This window comes from Glycine soja, chromosome 11 (genome assembly GCF_004193775.1).
Source record: "Glycine soja cultivar W05 chromosome 11, ASM419377v2, whole genome shotgun sequence".
NCBI lineage: Eukaryota > Viridiplantae > Streptophyta > Magnoliopsida > Fabales > Fabaceae > Glycine > Glycine soja.
The window spans coordinates 28,012,020-28,029,213 of NC_041012.1; the positions used below are offsets into that span (position 1 = coordinate 28,012,020).

General features: G+C 30.3%; 1 protein-coding gene across 1 annotated transcript; it reads right to left on the bottom strand.

The window, feature by feature from the left end:
• Positions 1-14,581: 14,581 nt before the first annotated feature.
• Positions 14,582-15,256, bottom strand: LOC114376648 (histone H4). Its single transcript, XM_028334853.1, has one exon. It carries the CDS (start codon positions 15,169-15,171, stop codon positions 14,860-14,862), a length of 312 nt encoding a protein of 103 aa, XP_028190654.1. The 5' UTR covers positions 15,172-15,256; the 3' UTR covers positions 14,582-14,859.
• Between the last annotated feature and the right edge of the window lie 1,938 nt (positions 15,257-17,194).

Below are 17,194 nucleotides of genomic sequence, written 5' to 3' on the forward strand. Positions count from 1 at the left end.
AATCAATGTCACCTTCCTCCCATGTGACACCAACTTCAACTCAGGACGTTCCTGATTTGAAGTACAAATTATACAATTGTAAAAAAAAAATTAATGACAAAAAATCAACAATGACAAATAATTAACAAATTAAAATACATGTCCACTCCAAACGGCGTGTGACCCCACCTGGAAATGATGTCAGCACTGATGGGTCACGTGGCCCACCTGGAAATCCCTCAGCATCATCAACATGTGACCCCTCAGCACCATCATCACCCTGTACGTCCCCAGTCATCTCAGGTGCATCCTCAGCCATATCAGGGACATCCTCAGTCATGTTAGGAACATCCTGAGTCATCTGATGAACCTGTTGCCTACGGGCTGATGCAATAGGCCTACGCCTCTCGGGAACATCAACTGCATCATGGTCATCCAGTCTATCTCTACCTATAACTCTATCTATAGCATGACCTAAACCTCATGTTCTAACCATGATCTACAAATCATGTGGAACACATATTTTTTTTCGGTCAAAACATACACAACTTTCTTTATAAAAATAAAACAAGTTTATTTATAAAAAAATAAGACTAATTTAAATAAAATTATTTGAAAACACACACAACATAATTTTAAAAAAATAAACAACTTCATTTATAAAAAAAACACAACTAATGTAAAAATAATTAATTAGTAAACATCCACAACTTAATTTAAAAAAAAATAAACAACTTCATTTATAAAAAAAACACAACTAATGTAAAAATAATTAATTAGTAAACATCCACAACTTAATTTAAAAAAAATAAACAACTTCATTTATAAAAAAACACAACTAATGTAAAAATAATTAATTAGTAAACATCCACAACTTAATTTAAAAAAAAATAAACAACTTCATTTATAAAAAAAACACAACTAATGTAAAAATAATTAATTAGTAAACATCCACAACTTAATTTTTTAAAAAAATAAACAACTTCATTTATAAAAAACTAATGTAAAAATAATTAATTAGTAAACATCCACAACTTAATTTTAAAAAAAATAAACAACTTCATTTATAAAAAAAACACAACTAATGTAAAAATAATTAATTAGTAAACATCCACAACTTAATTTAAAAATAAAAAAAATAAGCAACTTCATTTATAAAAAAAACACAACTAATGTAAAAATAATTAATTAGTAAACATCCACAACTTAATTTTAAAATAAATAAAAACCTTCATTTATAAAAAAAAACACAACTAATGTAAAAATAATTAATTAGTAAACATCCACAAATTAATTATATAAAAAACAACCTCATTTATAATTAAAAAAAACTTTATTTATAAACAAAAAAACACAACTAATTTAAAAATATATAATTAGTAAACATACACAACTAAAATTACATATAAAAATAAAACAAAAATGGGAAAAAAATTTCAAAACATACACAACTTAATTTATATCATTTATAAAAAAATAGTATTTAAAAAAAAATTTCCAAAACACGCACAACTTAATTTATAAAAATAAACAACTTCATTTATAAACAAAAAACATAAATAATTTAAAATTAAATAATTAGTAAAATACTCAACTAAAATCATATAAAAAATAAACAAATCCAATTAACAAAAATTCCAAAACATACACAACTTAATTTATACAAATAACCAACTTTATTTATAAATAGAATACACTAATTTAAATTAAAAAAAAAACAATAAACAAAAACACACACAACTTAATTTATAATAACAAACAACTTCATTTATAAACAAAAACACAAGTAATTTAAAAATAAATATTTAGTAAACATACACAATTTAAATTATAAAAAAAACAACTTCATTTGTCATGAAAAAGCCAAACCTCATTTTTTAAAAAAATTTCAAAAACATACACCTACTTAATTCATAAAAATAAAATAATCATTCATTTAAAAAAAAAACAAAACAATATTTTTTTTAAAAAATAAACAAACTTCCGGAAGAAGTAGTTCTTCCGGAAATTTTCCGGAAGAACTGGCTCTTCTGGAATACTCAAAGGTCATCCGGAAGAATTCTTCTTCCGGAAATTTTCCGGAAGAAATACTTCTTCTGGAAAGTTTCCAGAAGAAGGTGTTCCAGAAGATTTTCGGAAGACGTGTTCTTCCGGATGACCTTTGGTTACTTCCGGAGGAACCCTTCTTCCGGAAAGTTTTCGAAATACCTTCTTCCGGAAGTTCCGAAAGAACCCTTCACGGTTCTTTCGGAAGACGCCACCGTAACCACTCCTTTCCCCATTTTTTCCGGCGTCATCTACCCTGAGGTTCCACTATCCTACCCTAAATGCTACAACTATACTGCATAATAAAAGCAATGGCAAGTTAGGGACACCTACCTCGAAGGCAAAACGCGTGGTTCGCGGAGAAGAAGCAGCTGGGCTCGCTGGTCTTGCGGAGAAGAAGAAGCACACAGGAAGAAGAAAAGAAGCAGCAAGAAGTGATCTTCTGGGAGGAGGAGGAGGAGCGCCTTTTTTAAATTTTTACGTAAGGGCAAAATGGCCCATTCATTAAAATTGCTGGGTGCACCAACAATATTGCTAAGTGCACCTAGCATATCCCCTTCAGGTTTTATTGATTTGTTATTCTAGGGAATTTAATTATAAATTGTTATATTTTCAATGTTCCTAATTTGCCATTGTTTTTTACGGATCTGCAGGAGTTGGAGTTGGATTTACTTTAATATCCTTTTAAATTAATGGTTTATATATATATATATATATATATATATATAGAGCATAATAACTCTTTACTCTAGAGATTTAATAAAGTCAAAATATAGTGAAACCTTAACTATCAAAACCTATTTAAGTGTGCAGGATTGGATATTGACAAGTAAGTATTTATATTTTATTTCTTGGTTCAATATATTGACAATTTGGAAATTACTGATCGGAAATATTTTCAATTTAGTCTTCAGAACTTGGAGAGTTGTCATTTTGTTCTTTTCCCATACTGCTCATAAGAAAAATCCTTGAACCATTTATTCACGACTTTATTATAGAATTTCTATAACTTTCTTTATGCTGGTGAAAATTATTTTATTTCTCAGGTACATGCTTGCACTTCTAAAAAACTATTAACTAACATTGTTCACATTTATTTTTCTCCTTGGAGTTACTAGGAACAACCAATTATTTTCCCCACCTTTTCCACATTCACTATACCTGGCTAGTTACTCAACAATAAAATTTATTTACTTTATTTTAGATATTACTGATTGGCGGTTCAACAGCCACCATGCTGGAAGCTTTAGATGTTGTATAGGTAGTGACAGTCCTATCGAGAGTCCTTCGGCTTCGGTTAGTACCAGAATGGTAAGTTTTTCTAAATGACTCCTTATTGTTTCCACACTCAAGAGTCTTTAGAGGCCAATTTAGTATAATGTCTGGTTCTTCATTCTTGTGGTTATAGTAAAGAGATATTTTTCCTATAGGCTATGTTTACCTTCCCACCATATCTTTTGTTATGAAATTTAGAATTAAGTTTGGTTGAGGATACAAAAATTGTGGAGGATTGCTACACTTCGTTGAGGTATAAATACTTTTTGCTTGACATATGACTTTTAATAAGAATATTTTCTTTTGAGAAATATTCATTATTTGAACTGGATTCCTTGATGTTATGTCTTTCACCTGGATGGTATGGACTATTGACAAAATGATCAAAGATGTGATAAAAACAGATATAGGAAAATTAAATACTGGTCATGAATAACTAAACCGAATTTAGTATTTTTTTTCTTTCTCTTTCTACTTATTTGGTATAGCTACAAAAGGATTCTATAAACCTGTCAAGTAAATGGGAAACAAATAAGCATAGGAAAGCTTATGGTTTCATTTCCATTCCTTTTCTGATCCTGTTTAAATATTTGGCTAGTAAGCTCAAGAACTGTTTCTCTTTATTCATACCATCTAGTATAGAATAAGAATCGATGAAATCAACATGTTTCATGAAATCATTTCATACGTCCTTACAGAGAAAATATGTTCTTGAAAGGCTGTAATATTATTCATGTTCATACTGCATTTCAGCTGATAGAGCATCTTTGTAAGTTGTTCATCTCAATTGTGCTCTAAAACTTTACAGTGTTGCCCTGCAGTTGGGTCCTGCAGTCAGCCAAATGATGCCAGTTGTGGAGGCAACTCCTTTTTACTCAATAGCTAGAAATGCATCAGGTATCTTCATAGCTTACTTCTTCTGGTTTTGCTTCAAAGTTTTGTAATGTTGTAGCTTCATAAACTATATCTTATTCTTCCAATTGCTAAAATCAGACAAAAAAGGTAGCATTGTTGCACAACAATAACAAAGCCTTATCTCACTTGGTGAGGTTGGTTACATAGATCAATTGAAATGTTTTCTTCTAAATATTTTCCCTTGATTTACTTTCACTTATTTTATTATTTAAGTTTTTGTTGGCACATGTCACACACTAATATTGTCTGAATTGGATATTTCTTCAAATAGTTTTGGACACACAATCATGAATACCTGAATCATTAGGATAATGCCCACAAGTTTTAGTTTATAAAAAAAGAAAAGACAAGAACATTATTCCACTCATTTGATTGAAGGAAACATGAATTTTTATACAGTTGTATTTTTTTTAAAATTTAAATATGATTTTGCATTGCTGTGTTAAGGAAGATTTATGAAGATTCCTTTCCTTATAAAAAGCCTTACATTTCAGTTCATTTACATTTTGTGGTGCTCCTTTTTCATTATTGACTGATTATATCTATCTCATTTTGTGGTGCTCCTTAAGAATTTTTATTTTGTTACAGTCTTGTAATTAATATTAAAATTGATTTATAAAATTAATATTTAAATGATAGATTAAATATAAATAATTTGTGAACCTTTATTTTGATTTAATATATCATTTTAATATTTATTTAATAAATAAATTTTATTATTAATATTAATTACAATGCTAACATAAATTATTTTTAATTATTTTTATTTTTTCTGATAAGATATCATTCAGGAAAAATATAAATAATTAAAAAATAATATTTAATTCAAGAACGGTGCTTACGTAAGTATCATCTATGAAAGTTAGCATTTTAAGACGATGCTGACATAAGCACCATCTTAGAATCCTTACCTTCAAAGACGATGCTTATGTCAGCACCATCTTAGAATCCTTACTTTTTAAGACGGTGCTGACATAAACACTGTCTTAGAAAGTGGATCCCTTTCTAAGACGGTGATTTTTGACCCATCGTTGAAATGGTTAACTTTCCACGACGTTGGATACAATGACGACCAATGACCGTCGTTATATCCGATTTTTGATCGTCTTAGAAAAGCTTTTTTATAGTAGTGTTAATTATAACATTTATATTATGAGTTTAATTTGGCCCATATTGTGTATAGTTATATTTTTAACCTAAATCTGAAATTTATATAGATGCAATGTGTCTGAAAAATACTATCAAATAAAGAAATTCTAACAATATTTTTGAAAATGGTCTTGAAGACATTATAAAAGAATACAAGTTTAAGAATATTTCTTTATTTTCACCATAAGTGAGTAAATAGTGCAAAAAAATATTTTTCATGCTTAAATAATACAATGTTTTACCATTTATTAATATTTTGATTAGTGGATATCAATGTGTCTAAGTTTATTCATGATTTTATAACATGACTCATAATTAGTTTTACCTATTATATTTTTATATTTATGAATTTTTTAAAGGAATTATGTAATATGTATAAGGTAATATGTTATGTATTAATATTTTATTTGTTAATATATTTTATGATTTCGATAATTACATTTGATAAGTATTATTATAATATTATGTATAATCCTTGGATATATGCAATCTAAATCATTTGATACATATTGATAACTAATTTTAAAATATAAACAAAAAGATATTGAATTCATAATTCTTTATATTGATATGCTAATTTTTATGATATTTATGTATATTGATTAGTATTATCATTGTGGATAAATATATTGGTACATCATATATTGTGTAAATATATTCACATGTTATATTTTAAAATTCATTTGCAACATGTTACATTTGATTCTAATGTATTAAAAAATATGTTTGTTAAATGATCAAATAATTATTATATTAATTGGTATCATGTTATGTCATTAATTTATTATTTTTATTTTTATGATAGTATTTGAACATGTCATCAAGTGTGCTTTTCCAACAACAATATAGAGAAAAAAAGTTTAAGAAGTATTTTGAATTAATTACTTGTCTCCTTGTGACGGAGGAAAATAATAAGTTTCATTATGGTAAATGTATGTCTCGCCCAACTGATTTAGCTTCATTCATAAAAGTGAATGCAACAACTTATATTACTAATTCTAGGCAAACTCCTCTTTGGTTGTGGTTGTGCTCATGAAAGAATTTTCAAGAAAACTTCTTCTTACTAGAAGAAGAAAAATAATGTAAAAAATGAAAAGGAAAAAGTCGACAAAGTAGCAACCACATGGAAAATATATATTATTGTTATGGTGAAAAAGACCATTGGTCAAGTACCTATGGTATACCAAAGCATCTAGTTGAACTTTACCAAGATCCACTTTAAAATAAGGAGAAAAAGATAGAAGCACACTTTGGTTATGAAGATAGTGATTCTGATTATCTTCATAACCAAGATGTGTTTCTACCTTTTCCCCCTAATTAGATCTTGGACATACATATTGGATAAAGATTAATAAATCTCATTTGTTAAATTGCATGTATAGATTATGTATATGTGGATGTCATCATTGAAATAATTCAATTGAGAATTTCTAATAGTTAATATTACCTTGATATGCCAATAGCAAGTTCTCAAGAAGAAATATAATAGTTTTCGTTGACCTGATATTATCATACTAATTAACAAGTTATTTGTTATATTTTAATTGTGGACACCTAATGCCTTAGGGCATTAGTTGAATGAATATATATAATTAAATACTTGGTAAAATTAATTATTAATCAAAAAGGAACCCATCAACTATATGTAATGAGTTTGAGTTCTATGATGAAATTAAGACCTTGCCCATAGAAGATAATTAATATAAAAACAGAGTATTATTTTACAAATGTGAAAGTTGTCCATAAAATAAGAATAATATTCTATTATTACATATCAGGATTAGATCATGTGATTAATTATTGTAATTAGTCATGTGATTAATTATGAATTATTTTTGTCTTATACTTCTTAAAATAAAAGATAAGAGATAGTTTTTATTTTTTAAAAGGTAAAGAGATATGAATTTTTTTAAAATAAAGTCTTTCCTTTTTTCTTTGAAAAATGCCCAAATCCATATCTCTTTAACATTGTAAATAGAAGCATCTACATGAGACAAAAGACACAAAACTAGAAAAGTTAAGCCTAGTTTTAGACCTGAAATATAGAAAAAGGATATGCTTTTTAGAGTTTTACTCATAAAAGAGTTGATAGTAGAGATTGGTCTGGATGTGAATACACGTATAGTCTTCACACTATTGAGGAAAAAATTTGTTACTTCAAGAACCCGCTTCTAGGTACAATGATGATATGATCATCGATAGGAGTTATATTGTTTTTATGGGTCGTCCTTGAGTTGGTTATCTTGTAATCAAGATTGAAGATGAAATAAGATAGATGAAGGTAGAAGAAGAGGATAAACTAATACATAACAATAAAACAATTATATCAATAACATAAACAATAACAAAAATAACTAGAAAAAGATGGACTAGATAGGAAATGAAAAGGAAGGTGTCACACTCTAGGAGAGTTATGAGCCAAGTGAGGAATCGTCACAAAGGTATGAAAATTAAACCTTTGATAAGATTCAAAGGAGGTTCTAATCCAAGAACCAAAAAGATGAGTCACTACTCTAAACCTTACTCCTTTCTGAGTGTGAGTAGAGTAGTGACTATCTTTTTGGTTCTTGGATTAGAACCTCCTTTGAATCTTATCAAAGGTTTAATTTCCATGCCTTTGTGATGATTCCTTGCTTGGCTTATCACTCTCCTAGAGTATGGTGCCTTTGTAGAAGAAAATACCACAAGAGGGGGGGGGGGGGGGGGTTAAATTGTGTTTTTAGAAATTTAAAACTTTTTTTAGACTGAAAACTGATGCATATTTAGCTAAAAACAAATAAGGAAAAACTTTATCAGACGATGAACAAAAAAACATTTTCTTGATAAATCAAAAACCAAATGTAATATCTAAAAACAAATTCAATCCTTTGTCACTTAACACCAAGATAAGTAGTAAAGAAAGGCACACATGGATTTATACTAGTTTGTCTCTACCTCGAGACTATGTCCAATTCTTGACAATCTACCAAGTTTTCACTAACTTATCACAAAGTTACAAGTATTTTTCACTATCACTCCTAACTCTTACAAATGCAAACTTTATCCTAAGCTTGACTTAACTCAGTATTCTTTGTCCTACCAAGTCACTCTTGGCTCTAAAAAAATCAACAAGATTTGTTGGAAGGTTGCACATTCGCTAATATTAGATCTTCTTACAAATGGATATCTCTCTCAATATTTTAGTTTTTTCTCTCAAGATTTAGAATGTGTTTTGAGAGCTTAGTATATATATAGAGATTTACAAAATTTTTTACAAAAAAGAATAGTTCATATCTTGTTTCTTCAAAACTTCTTCTATATATAGCATTCATCTTCAAGTATATGTTGTCTCACAACGGGTGGATTTTTCACTCTGTTCTTCGTCTGAATTCTTGAGGCGATTGGAGCTTGCGTTAAATATATGTCCCTTCTCATGCAAAGTTCATGCTGATAGGTTTGTGAGTCTTGTACTTCAACAAGTAAGTCACTTCTTCCATCATAGCAGATCTATACCAACAAAGCGTGCCTTTTGATGAAGAACAACACTCCTAGACTGTCAACTTCATTTATTCTTCATAGGACTTTGAGAGATCCTAGGAGAATGTTTTCTACAAGAGAGAATCTTAGACATAGAATATTAAATGAAAGTCTTAAATGTACTACTTAATGTTATGCCAGATTGTCTTACATGAATGTATCATCTGAAAACTTAGGTGCAAAAATATAAACCATGATCTGATAGCACATCAAACACAACTTTTATTATTTGTATTTATTTTCATATGATCAAAATAATTAAGAGTCTTAATTCATCTTCAAGACATAAATATCTTTTGACTTAACAACCTTCCTTTTCATTTCCTATCTATTCCATCTTTTTCTAGTTCTTTTGTTATTTTATTCTTGTTATTGTTTGAGCCATTGATATAATTGTTTTATTGCTATGCATTAGTTTCTCCTCTTGTTCTACCTTCATCTATCTTATTGCATCTTCAATTCTCGTTACAAGATAAACAACTAAGGAGATTGACTATGAGTTAACCTACTTCCACCATCGAGCGTAGCCCAATGTTTGCCATAGCACCCCGCCGACAACAACTACCACCACGTCCCGCAACACCACCACCACTACCTCGTGACACCTACGATGCCACTACACCACCCACTCTCCCTCACAACCATTATTCCCTTCCATTTTTCTCTTTAACTGTTAAAATGCGAACTTTAATCTCAATAGACAAGATGAGACCAAGAAACAAAATGAAGCCGTTTTGCAAATTCTTGATTCTTCTATTGTAATTTTCTTTACAGGAATCTTCATGCAACAATTGTTATAATATTTCATATATGTGTTCTTATATCTAGGTTTCTTCAAATATGATTTTTTTTCTTCATTTGAAGATCAATTTTAGATTGAAATCATTTCAGTTATCATTTTTATTTTCAGTACAAAATTATAATTTTTATTAATATTCATTCATTAAAGAATGACTTTTGTGTTGTTTAATTATTGATTTTATTTAATTTTTAGCTGATTGTTTAGATTGAATGGGAAAAGATTGTGGAACATGGCTATGCATCTGAAATTTGAAAGCCATGTTAAAGGTTCTAAATGTTTGAAACATTCATCCATGGTGTACGTGCATAAGTTAGAAACTTAATGAAGGAGATGGGGTGTTTTTGGGATAAAAAAATTCTTAAAAAACATGTGTCTAGTATGTGATTAAAAATAGGTTAAATTACTCATTTAGTCCCTATAGTTTCATGATTCTTACATGTTTGGTCCCTATAGTTTGAAAGTGGTTTTTTTAGTCCCAATAGTTTATATTTTAATTCTCTTTTAGTCCTTATAGTTTTGAAAGTTTTTTTTAGTCCTTATAATTTGTATTTTAATTCTCTTTTAGTCGTTATAGTTTGAAAGTGGTCTTTTTAGTCCATATACTTTATATTTTAATTCCATTTTAGTCCTTACCATCAAAATACGAGTAATATTATCAATTACAATTAACTACAAAAATATTAGCAAGTAATTTGTAACTAATTTATCGTAAGACAATTTGTAATAAAAAAATAATTCATAATTTATAACTAATTTGTAGCTAATTATTTTTATATTTTTTTGTAGTAAAAACTAAAAGGTAATTAAAATATAAATTATAGGGACTAAAAATATCACTTTCAAAATATAGGGACTAAAAGAGAATTAAAATATAAACTATAAGGACTACAAAGAACACTTTTAAACTATAGGGACTAAAAGCATCACTTTCAAACTATAGGGACTAAGAAAGTAAGAATCATAAAACTATAGGGAGGATTGGGCTTCTCCCAATTCAATTAAATTTAATTCTCAACACACTTTAAATATTCACTTAATACATGTGACATTACAAAACTACCCCTGATAAAAAAACTAGTCTAGGTGCCCTAAAATACAAAGGCTTGAAATTTCTATGTTTCTAGGGTATCATGCCTACATTATGGAGCCCTAAATACATGGCCCATGGGCTCAGAAATCTACCCTGAGGTTCATGAGAACCCTAAGGCCTTCTTCAGCAACTCTAGCCCAATCCTCTTGGAGCTTCTTACTCATGGCTCTGGTGACTGGTCCCTTCTTAGGGAGGATTGCATCAAGGTTGTCCATAATCTCTTGGTTATCGCTTTCTCTCAACCTTTGCTCATGGTTGTTGGACAAGTGGCCTCAAAACTTTTAAGAAGGGGGGGTTGAATTAAGATTTCATTGACTATTCCTAATTGAAAATTTCCCTTTCTTAGATATTCCCTAGATTCAATTATTTCTTTAATTGTAAGTTACTCGAATAACAAATAAGGAGAAGTAAACTTAAAGAAATATAAACACAATAGAAAGTAAAAGAGATTAAGGAAATAGAGAATGCAAAACCGGATTTATACTGGTTCGGCCACAACCCGTGCCTACGTCCAGTCTTCAAGCAACCCGCTTGAGATTTCCACTATCTTTGTAAAATCCTTTACAAGCAATGAACCACAAAGGACTTCCCTCCTTTGTGTTTAGTGATTACAACCAAGAAGTTATTCCCACTTCTTGCAATGAACCCCAAGGAACGTTGGTCCCTTGTGTCCAGTGATAACAACCAAGAAGTTATACCCACTTCTTGCAATGAACCCAAAAGACGTTGGTCTTTTGTGTCCAGTGATCAACCAAGAAGCAAATCCTGCTTCTTGCAATGAACCCAAGGAACGTTGGTCCCTTGTGTTCAATGTTTGCAACCAAGAAGACCTTCTCTTGAAAACAGTCACCAAGAGTAAGTTTCTTGAAAACCTTTTTTGTAAGAATGGAGGAGAGGAAGAAAATAGAATAGAATAGCACCAGTTTTTGCCCAATGAACTTTTCTTGTCAAAGCAAGTATTGAACAAAAACTCTTAGAAAGATGTTGATAATGATTCAATCAGTCTTTTGAAATTCGTGTCATGGTCACATATTTATAGTCATTTGATGGCTCTTGAAGAACCATGTTAAAAGTGTGACTCTTGGAAATTTCTTCAAAACTAGTCACTTTAAAAGTCGTGACTCTCTTCAAAACTAGTCACTTTAAAAGTTGTGACTCTTGGCAAATTCTTCAAAAACCAGTCACTTTAAAAATTGTGACTCAGTCACTGGTAATCGATTACCATTATGGTGTAATCGATTACATAGTTTATTTTATCAAAAGTTGTGACTTTTCATGCTGAGGTTTGAAATCCAACGTTCAGAACCATTGATAATCGATTACAAATATTGTGTAATCAATTACACTATTTTGAAAATATTTTGTCACAAGTTGTGACTCTTGAGATTTGAAATTCAACGTTCAAAAACATTGGTAATCGATTACATGCCCATGGTAATCGATTACTACTTTGTAAAATAATTATAAAACTGTTTTGGGCTTCTGGTAATCGATTACTGCCTTATGGTAATCAATTACCAGAGAGTAAAAACTTTGGTAAAAGATTTTTCTTTTGAAAAAATTGTGCTATTCAATCTTTTCTTTGAAAAATTCTTTTTATACTTATCTTGATGCTTTTCTTGAGGTTCTTGCATATCTTGAGTCTTCTTTTGAATCTTCACTTGAATCTTCTCGATTTCTTTAATCTTGTTTGAACAATCTTTGGCATCATCAAAATAATCTTGGAAGCTTTGCTTCTACAATGGTCAGACCATCCAGAGCACGTCCAGACGCAGCCACAACGTGGTTGAGAGATTACCACCTGAGTCCCAACAACAGTCCCTCTGATGTTGACTCCATCTTGCCTAGCAATTCCCCAAAAGAAAGCATTGGGGCCATAGTGCTAGGTGCTGAACTTTTCTAGAAAATAAGTCTAGCCCACCCTGCCAAAGAGTCTCTTCATGTCAAAGCCTTCCTCCTCCAAAGCTTTGAAAGTTTATCCACTTCTTGAGCATAAACCAATCTTGAGGGAAAGCTTGAGTGGCATCTTCAACGTTGTTGATTGTGAGGATGCCAGAGGACTCATTCTTCTTTGGAGGTGCCATTGTTCACAAAGAAATTTTGAAAATAGAGAAAAAAGATAATTTTTTTGAAGTGTTTGAGTTCTTAGACGATGAAGGAGCTTAGTATCTTTACAAAAGTTTACAAAAAATTTTACAAGAAAGAATGAAAGAATAAGATCACATAGTTGATTTATGTCTTGTTTCTTCAAAGCTTCTTCTATATATAGCTTTCACCTCCAAGTATTCGTCGTTTCACAATGGTTGGATTTTTCACTCTGGTCTCCGTCTGAAATCTTGAGTCCATTGGAGCATTTAATGCTTGCATCAAACGCATGTCCCTTCTTCACATAAAGTTCATGCTGATAGGTTTATGTGTCTAGTACTCTAGTAAAGAGGTAACTTCTTTCACCATACCATATATGCAATAACAGAGTGTGCCTTTTAATAAGAATCAACGTCTTTCAAACTGTGGACTTTAGAAAATATGTTTTTTGGGGAAGATTCATCAAGGGACAAAGAGACCACAAGGGGAGTGTTTTACAAAATAATTTGGGAAAAAAGAATACAAAAGAGGAATTGATATATCATCTACCTTTAAATTAGATAGCTAAAGCACAAGAGGCTAACATTATGTTTTAAACATGTTTGTTTTAATGAATATCTTGGACAAATTTGTCCTTGTCTTCTTCAAGTCCTCAATTAGAACCTGGGTTTAACATCAAAACTCAAACAGTGAAAATCATAACATTCCAATAGAAATTGTGGTGTTTGAAACTTTCTATCGTTAAGCTCGGAACCAACCCAACCAATCTTTCAAACGAAAAATTTGTATAACAAAAAAATAGGGGAACAAAACTTTTCAACATATTATATGCATAATAATAATCTAAAAGAATTTTGTTGCAAATCGGAACCAAAACCACTTGGCTCAAAGATATGGATGAATCCTTTGTGACGTTTCTCGTAGAGTTCCCCAATTTCTTTTGGGGAAGGAATGCTGTCTCCTGTCAAGCCAAGATTCACACGATTGATTGAGCACCTACAATTTTTTAGTTCCTTCAATTTCTTGTGTTATCTTGCAGATGTCTGTCATGGTGTTAAACATGGTGTTATCATTGGTTTATCATTCTTCAAAAGCAAGATTGTTCTTGTTGGAACCTTCAGTCATGATTGCTTAAGACAATTCTTTGTCACGAGATTGAAGCCATCAAATTTGCTCCCTCTAATCAGCAACAAAATAACGACTTGTAGAGTGAGCCTTAACTAGGAAACAAACATAAAGAATAACTAGGAAAGAAACAACAAATACAATTATAGTTATATTTTCGGAGTTTCAATTCAACTTTTTTCATTCCACAAATTGTAAAATTCTTCAACTCAACTATTTTATTTATAAACTCAAATTTAAAATAATGTTTATTTTTTTTATAAGGCTCATAATATTTATTACATTAATTATTTTTAAATTAAAAATACTTCTTATTTTATATATATATATATATATATATATATATATATATATATGTTAGCAAACCATTAAAAAATAAAAAAACATTAAGAACAAGAATAATTTTAAAAATAATTATAAATTTAAAACAAAGTTATTACTAAGTTGAACACTTTACTTATTCTAGATGAAACTTAATCTAGGTGAATTCGATAACATATAGTATCACATTAGATTTTCCACCTCTGCAACTGAAGCATGAGCAAGTAACACAATAAAATGGGAAATTTAATACAAATTAGCAGCAGAAACTCGGCATATTGCAGGAAACAAGCCAACTATCAGATTACTAAATTCGGTTTTCCATGTCAAAACATTTCATAATTCACTGCAATATTTTCCTAATATCAAACAAACAATGTGAGGCCATTCCAAGCTATACTTCCACCAACAAAAAATTAGTCCATATAATTTCAATCATAGTTCAACATTTTACATCCAAAATTAAACTGAACAAGCATCCTATGTTACAAAATGAACCTAAACATCTTCAGCATCCAAGAAAATGAGCACATGGGACAACAAGAAAAACAACTCTTTAGCCCCCAAAGCCATAGAGGGTCCTTCCCTGTCTCTTGAGAGCATAAACAACATCCATGGCAGTAACCGTCTTCCTCCTAGCGTGCTCGGTATAAGTCACAGCATCGCGAATCACGTTCTCCAAGAATATCTTCAGAACCCCTCTGGTTTCCTCGTAGATCAAACCACTGATCCTCTTCACGCCACCTCTTCTCGCTAACCTACGAATCGCAGGTTTCGTAATGCCCTGAATGTTGTCGCGAAGAACCTTCCTGTGCCTCTTGGCACCTCCCTTTCCCAAACCCTTTCCACCCTTTCCACGACCAGACATTTTCTCAGGAAAACTTAGTACAAACTTGAATTAGAGGATTTGGTGTTTTTGATTTTGATTTCAAATGGGATGATATAGAAGAGGGAGACTAGGGTATTTATTGCGGCGCGAAGAGGAAGCTTATTGGTTTTTTTAATTTTGATATCCGTCGTTGGATTATGGATTAATCAACGGTCTGTTTTCGCGATCCGTGGACTGATAAATGGGCAATTCAGGAACGTCGATAAGAAAGTTTTAATGGTCAGATATTATTTCGTAAGCCATGTGCGGATTTGGACTTTGTTTGCTTTTTCTGGGCTTTTTACCAATTTTTTTTACAAACTAGGATCCTTGCAATGCACGGATAATTTAGCAATAAAAGAGAAAAAGAAAAAAAAGTGAAAGAGGGAAAAAAATGATAAAAAATAAAAAATTGTCCAATCATTAACATGTAATGACGGTTGAATTTTTTTTATATAGGTATAGATAAGTAGATGGATTATTAACGATAAATTGTGTTTATTTTTTTTGTAGTTTTTATTTGAAAAATATTTTATGGATATTAAGTGTTGAACAAACGATTTCAATAACTTAAGAGGGGAATGAGGTGAATTAAGTTAAAAAAAATTTGTTTAATTGACCTCTAAATTCCCTTTTAAATCTATATGTTAAGAATATTGAAGATAAAGATGAAAGTTATATCAACACAATACTTAGTGTGTAAGATAAAGTAATCAAGATAAGGAAGAGAGGAATGCAAATTCAATTTATCTTGGTTCGGTCACTTCCTGTGCTTACGTCCAATCCTCAAACAACCCACTTGAGATTTTCATTAACTTTGTAAAAATCTTTTTTACAACTTTTGAACACCCGAGGGATCCCTTTCCCTTGTACTCAGGAAACTCACAATTCAAGAGAAAAATAACCTCTTGATCTCAATAGTCTTTAAAGAAAGTACAAATATTTTTCTCTCTTTTAGAGAAGAAGATACAAGATGAAGTTATTAGAAGAATCCTTAATTAATTTGCAAGTGTTTGATCAATGATTTGTTTTTGAGAGGATAAGACAATAAGGTTCTGAAAAACTCTCAAAACTTTCATAAATAAGTCACATATTTATAGGTCCTTGGTGGTTTTTCAAAAACTTATGAAGGGATACGACTTTTCAGAGTAATTTAAAAAATTTCCCCACTGATAATTGATTACAACTCTTTGGTAATTAATTACACAGTTATGTAATGAGGAGTCATGACTTTTCAGTTTGAATTTTTGTAGTTCCGTTACTAGTAATCGATTACAGACAAGTGGTAATCGATTACAGCTTTCAAATTTCAAATTTTTTGAAAAAGCTTTTTAAAATAATTTTTCTTCTGGTAATCGATTACAATGTTTGGTAATCGATTACCAGTGGAAAACTACCTTTTTTAGAAAATGTTAAAAATATTTTAAAACATTTTTATAATCAATTTAAAAACTATGTTGTGAGGTCAAACCTTTGCAATCACTAAGAGACTCTTTTAACAAAGATAGACTAAGACTTAGCTTTCTTCTTGATATTTGTTTTCTTGGTCTTGATTTGGACTTGAAATAAAACTTGTGTTGCTTTTGTCTTGGCATCATCAAAACCTTCATACACATACATTCACACTCTCCCCCTTTTTGATGATGACAACCAATTGAAATTATTTACTGAAAAATATTTCTTTTGTGAGACAATCACTCCCCCTTAATAAATAATCATTCACATAATAACCAATCATTAACATAGGAATCAACCAAGTGCTAAACATACCAAACAGAGCAAGTCCAAAAAAATATTTATAAATGACCAAAGCATCCATAAAGGAAGCAACCAAGTTCGAAACATATCAAGTCTTAAACAGTAGTATGAATGACCAAAGCATCCACAAAAAAACAGCCAAAGAAGAAATAAACAAGTCCAAAACAGAAATATAAAGAACCAAATCTGAAATAAATCCAATGCAGAAAGTTTGAAATATCAAGGAAATTAAAGACAGATAATGCTAGAAATCAGGACAAATGCG